The following is a 6,444-nucleotide window of genomic DNA, read 5'->3' on the forward strand; positions in this document are numbered from 1 at the left end:
TTTTTTTTTTTTTTTTTTTGAATGTCCAGAGGACGAGATTGAACTTTCTTGGAGCATACACAATATTACTCTGTTTGTGCCGGGGGACTGGATCTTTGGGATGAACCAGTCTTTGCCGTAATGTATTTTGCGGTTTAAAAGCCACTGGGACATTATGTTTAGAAAATAAACGTCTCAGTTTCTCTGATACTCCTTCAACATATGGAATGACCACTGGTCTGGGTCTGGGTTCCTCCTTTTCTCCTGATGGCTGACTGGAGTCCTGTTTGGGTTTCTTCTCTGCTTTCAGGAAGGCCCAGTTAGGATATCCACATTGCTCTAGAGCCTGTCTTGTGTAGGATTTCTCCTTCTGCCTGGCTCCTGAGTTAGCGGGGACGCTGTCTGCTCTGTGGTACAGAGTCCTTATGACTCCTAACTTGTGCTCCAAAGAGTGATGGGAGTCAAACTGCAAATACTGGTCTGTGTGGGTGGGTTTGCGGTACACCTCGGTTTGCAAATGTCCTCTATCAGAGACTGAGACCTCACAGTCCAAGAAAGCCAACCTGCCATTTTTTACATCTTCTCGTGTGAACTTGATGTATTTATCCACAGAGTTGATGTGGTCAGTAAAATGTTGGACTTCCTGAGATTTAATTTTAACCCAGGTGTGGTCAACATACCTGAACCAATGACTTGGTGGTGTCCCTGAAAAGGACGTCAAGGCTCTCTTTTCTCCTTCCTCCATGTACAGGTTGGCAACAATAGGAGAAACTGGAGACCCCATAGCACACCCATGTTTCTGCCTATAATATTGCTCCCCATATGTGAAGCAGGTTGACTGCAGGCACAGTTTCAAGAGTTGACACAGTTGTTCTGTGGAAAGCGTGGTCCTGCTGCTCAGAGTGGTGTCTGATTTTAATCTTAAACTGACCACCTCTACTGCATCATCAACAGGAATGCATGTAAAGAGTGATGTGCGATCAAAAGAGACCATTGTTTCATCAGTCTCCATGATGACATCCCTCAATTCCACAAAGTCCTCAGACTGAGGAAGTCTTTCGGATGAGAGATGAAACGTTTCTACATTTTTTTTGTTTTGTTTTGTTTTTTTGAATGTCCAGAGGACCAGAATGAACTTATTTGGATTTTTCTACCTGGATTATTGAGCATGCATCAGGTTAAATTCCTCTAGTTTTGATAAATACTTGTAATTTTACCTCAGGGTACACAAAGAGCTCAGTAACTTAATGTGAAATGTGACCCTTCGATATATGAACCACATCCAGTCTTAAATACATAAATAAAAGTCAGTGACTGTAAGCTAAATGCAAGGATTTGCATTTTGGCCAAACAACCGCAGCAGAAAGGTTTACAAACTTTTATCAAAAACATACTGATATAAATAAATGCTGAAATATTCCATAAAAAAAGACAAACTTCTCTAGATGAGACCAGTTTATTTGGTTATTATTATTTTGCTCAGTTCTGGCCCGGACTTGTTGCACCAGCTGAAGAGTCGAGTCGCACTTACTCATCATGACAAAGGTTGTTGGCGGCCTCCTCAGCCACCAGGACATCATATTCCTCTGCAGCATATTTCTCCCAGTCGGAGACCTCCTGATCGTCGGTTTCTGCCTCCTTCAAATATGAAAACAAGTCAAACAATGTAACCGCTGCAGGTAAATAAAGGTCCGATCAGAACCTCCGTACCCTGATAACAGAGAAAGGATCCCTCTGCTCGTGGTCCAGGTACTTCTCAATGTTGAAGAAAGTGTCAAAAAAGATGTGGGCCAACTTGCACCTCTTGAGGTCTCTCAGAGTGATCTTACCTACAACACATTAAAACAGTTCACTAAAAACAGAGTTTTATTTCTGTAGTCATCTTCTCAAACACACACGTTTGAACAAATTAATTAAATTAATGCATTAATGGCGTGTTATTTTATGAATTTAAGTTGTAATATCTGCCTGACTTGATGTGCTTTGCTTGTAATGTTGCAAAATGCTCTGGTCTGTAAAATGTGGGGTTATGACATGTTTAATTAGAGGCATGTTGAAAGATGCATCTAATTAAAACTGGTCCACTGGTAATAACAACAGAGTCAACGACAACATTTACTGAGAATTTTATAAAATTCATAACATTTAATTGAATCGTGTAGTCATTGCACATCTATTACAGCAGCAACTGTTTCCATATATTTAAATAAGATGAAAATACTAATTTACCAAGATTATCTCCTCAATCATAATGATAGATTTATGTAATCTCTCTGACGGGCCTTCTTAAACTAGTACTGAAACAAATCAACAATTTTCATATTGATTTATTATTAGCCATTTCTTCAGTAAACATCTAGAATTTATAAAAAAAAAAAAAAAAACACAACTTTTCTTTTCCTCTTAATTTTTATTTACAGAATCATCATCTTAATCTTAAACTTACTTAATGACACTAACTGCTGGATGTCTGGTCCCTGACCTCTTGTCTTTCAGTAACTGTGGCCCCTTTGAGTTGAGTGACCCTGCTTTAGATCTTTATTTCTACTCTAATTGCCATTATTCACTATTCCCCCTTTTTATTTATCATGTTCTTCAGTTTTATTTTATTTTACTGTATTTATTGTTCAATATCAATATTATTTGATCAAACCGATTTTGTCTGAATTAGACAATAATAGTGGCATGCTCATTAACACACGTTTCCATTCTTCCTTAAAAAAACTAATTAAATATAATGACTTAGTTCTTGTACTTATAGTTTTTCAGTTTCTTATCTCAGTATGTTAATGTATACAGCTGTGCTGTCACTCGGTGTCCAAGGAAACATTTCAGTGGAGAAGTTGTTGCATGTCATATTATGCAATGCCATTCATACGCAACACATGCTTCTTTTACACGAGCTGCTTTAGGGTCAGATTCTCACTGAGACTGTCAATAAACACATACACCCAGTCATGAACTGGTAAATTCTAAATAACACTGGGAGAGCTAAGTGTTGAAGAGTGACGGTGTGGTGACACCAGCAGCTGGCTGCAGGCAGCCCAGTGTTTTCTTCTCATCTGTATCTGTAACCTTAGCCGATGATCAATGGTCTGGACTGGGGGCGAGGTGCAACCCGTCACACTGTGCTGCATGTGCAAATGTGAAACAGATCTCACCTTCCACTTCTGGTGTGACGAGGTCAAGCATTTGGCACAGGCAGTCCTCGAAGGGAAGGGGCTCAATAGCCATGGCCTCCAGTTTTTGACACTGTTCCTCGTAGAAGTACTCCAGCTCATACATGCTGAGCACCCCATCCCCATCCAGGTCCATACAGCGGAACCAGTACTCTATACTGGACACAAAAAAGGGTTCAGCTAAAAAAAAAAAACAAGTTAGCTGGATGTTTTGAAGTGTAGTTCTGTGAAGAGGTAAGGAACAATTAATACAGTTGTTGCAGAAAGCTCCTTGAACAAACTCAGTTTAAATAATTTTTTTTTACATCTGATCTGAATGATAGAAGCTAATCTGAGTGGAGCCAAGACCAAAGTGGACTGCTGCCGTCTTACAACGACTCAAGTCTCAAAATTTTTTTAAATTGTTCATGCACATGCTACTTTATACATTTTTACTCCTGTCAATTTAGCAATAAATGAGTATTCTGGCAAAATCTATTATTCCTGCAGGATGTTTCTCAGGCAGCACAGAAAATGCTACAGCTAGCTGCTCCTACCCCTAATTGCACTTGCAAAAAACTACAAAAGTGTGTCCAAACCTGCTCTGTAAAATTCATAGTGAAATAAAGGTTTTTAAAATAGCGTTTGCATAAAAATCTATTAAAAAAAATGTTTTAAAATGACAGAAAACCACTATGGTCTTGTTTCAGCTCAACTTAGCTGTTAGCTTGTCATTCTGGTCATATTTCAACTATTTCTCCAAACTGTGTTCATTTAAGGCAGTGGTTCCCAATAAGGATGCACAATATTATCGGCATGGTATCAGTATCAGCTGATATTAGCGATAAAGTTAAATATCGAACATAAGCCGTTCCATCAAAATAACATCGATATAAAAGGCTTCTGTTTTAAGTTAATTTTTAATTTAAGAAACTGTCAAGTATATCTATTAATGCGCTACTTATGCACTTTTCACTTGTTGCTTGTAAACATGTTGAGTTTAGATTTGTGAAAATATACAAATTTGCACTGTTCGGGTGTTGTCATTGTGTTAGAGAGAGTAAATGTCATGAGTAAATTTGACATATATTGAAATATGATCTCTCCTACTAACTCCAGTTAAGACTCTGGCAGCAGCATTTTGGATCAACTAAAGACGTTTTAAAGAAGTATTTGGAAATCCAGATAATAAACCATTGCAATAGTCCAGTCTAGACGTGACAAATGCATGGACCAGTTTTTCTGCATCATTTTTAAATAAGATGTTTCTAATTTTAGCGATATTACGCAGGTGGAAGAAGGCAGTTCTAGTAACGTTTTTAATGTGGAGGATAAAAGACATGTCCTGATCAAAAATAACACCAAGATTTTTAACATTAGAGCTGGAGGACAGATTAATGCCATCTAAGGAGGGAGAAAGACTGAAAAAATAATTCCTAAGGTGCTCAGGTCCAAAAACCAAAACCTCAGTTTTGTCTGTGTTCAAAAGGAGAAAATTAAGGGTCATCCAGGTTTTTATGTCTTTAAGACATGCTTGTAGTCTAAGTAGCTGATATGATTCATTGGGTTTAATGGACAAATATAATTTTGTGTCATCAGCATAACATTGAAAATTTAGCCCATGCTGTTTAATAACTTTACCTAATGGAAGCATATATAAAGTAAAGACTGAGCCCTGAGGAACTCCATGACTAACTTTGGTGTATGAAGAAGATTTATTATTTACATTTACAAACTGGAATCTATCAGATAGATATGATTTAAACCATTTTAGAGCCATTCCTGTAATCCCAATATCATATTCAAGCCTCTGTAGTAAAATATTGTGATCAAGTGTATCAAATGCAGCACTGAGGTCTAACAGGACCAGTATAGACACAAGTCCATTGTCTGAGGCCATGAGAATATCATTAGTTACTTTTACTAGTGCTGTTTCTGTGCTATGATGAGCTCTAAACCCTGACTGAAACTCATCAAACAGATTATTTCTTTGTAGATGTTCACGCAACTGACCTGCAACTATTTTCTCTAGAATTTTTGAGATGAAAGTTAGATTAGATATAGGTCTATAGTTGGCCAGAATTTCTGAATCAAGATCAGACTTTTTAAGTAAAGATTTAATTACAGCAACCTTAAAGCGCTGTGGTACATAACCATCCATTAAAGACAAATTAAGTAGATCCAAAATGTGGACATTAATTAGGGGAAATACCTCTTTAAACAGTCTGGTTGGGATGGGATCTAGCAGGCATGTGGATGGTTTGGATGAGGTTATTATTTTTGACAATGCAGAGAGCTCAACAGGACAAAAACTGTCCAAACATAAATCAGGTTCTAGTGAAATTTTTAAAGTTGCCTCATTTGACAGGGGACTAGAGATGGTAGAAGGAAGGATGGTTTGAATTTTCTCTCTAATTGAAATAATTTTATTTATAAAGAATCTCATGAAGTCATCACTACTTATAGTTGTAGGGATACATGGTTCAACAGAAATGGGACTTTTAATTAGTCTAGCAATAGTACTAAACAGAAACCTAGGGTTATTTTTATTCTCCTCTATTAAAGATGAGTAATATAAAGTTCTAGCCTTACGGAGAGCTTTTTTATATTAGCAGACTCTCTTTCCAAGTTAAATAAAATTCTTCAACATTGGTAGAGCGCCATTTTCTCTCCTGGTTTTTAGATGCCTGCTTTAAAGTACGTAACTCAGAATTGAACCAAGGAGCCAGTTTCCTCTGATTGATTACTTTCTTTTTCAGTGGAGCAATTTTATCAAGTGAAGTTTGCATTGAAGTTGTAAGATGATCAACTAGACAATCTAAATCACTGTTCTCTGGTGCATTACTCTGCAAGACAGAGGAAAACATTGATGGAAGAGATTGTTTAAATTTGGTTATGGCATTCCACAGCAGAGCAAGATATGTAGTCTCTGTAAATAGGTCTAGGAAAAAAAAATATTGGTACTGGCAATCGGACAAATACTTTTTTACATCCAAAAAAAGTTCAATCTGGTCCTCTGGACATTCAAAAAAACAAAAAATAAAACAAAGCAAAAAAATATAGAAACGTTTCGTCTCTCATCCAAGAGACTTCCTCAGTCTGAGGTGCTGTTTTCAGCTCAGTCTCTTAAATAGCACCTTCTCAGAGTGGATCAACCAGTTTGCTGCTGACAACCAAAACCAGCTGATCACATGCTCAAGAAGGACCATCAGCCTAACAATGGATCATTAGCACACTGATGGCTGTTTACTATTCACAGAGGGCTGAGTGATACTAGCAATCACAGCATTGTAAGAGGGGGACAGTT

The 6,444-nt window shown here is 37.4% G+C and overlaps 2 protein-coding genes across 2 annotated transcripts in view; both read right to left on the bottom strand.

The window, feature by feature from the left end:
- The window catches only part of si:ch211-269e2.1 (cohesin subunit SA-2), a 55,340-nt gene that overhangs the window by 8,550 nt on the left and 40,346 nt on the right, over positions 1-6,444 (bottom strand). The gene's annotated exons all lie outside the window — the stretch shown is intronic.
- LOC119419693 (serine/threonine-protein phosphatase 2A regulatory subunit B'' subunit beta-like) lies at positions 1,472-3,281 on the bottom strand. Its single transcript, XM_037687066.1, has 3 exons — positions 3,141-3,281; positions 1,690-1,808; positions 1,472-1,617 (listed from the first exon to the last, which is right to left on the bottom strand). The coding sequence occupies exons 1-3, from the start codon at positions 3,262-3,264 to the stop codon at positions 1,507-1,509; spliced, it is 354 nt and encodes a 117-aa protein (XP_037542994.1). The 5' UTR covers positions 3,265-3,281; the 3' UTR covers positions 1,472-1,506.

Source organism: Nematolebias whitei, chromosome 13, assembly GCF_014905685.2.
Source record: "Nematolebias whitei isolate Nwh7 chromosome 13, NemWhi1, whole genome shotgun sequence".
NCBI classification, from domain to species: domain Eukaryota; kingdom Metazoa; phylum Chordata; class Actinopteri; order Cyprinodontiformes; family Rivulidae; genus Nematolebias; species Nematolebias whitei.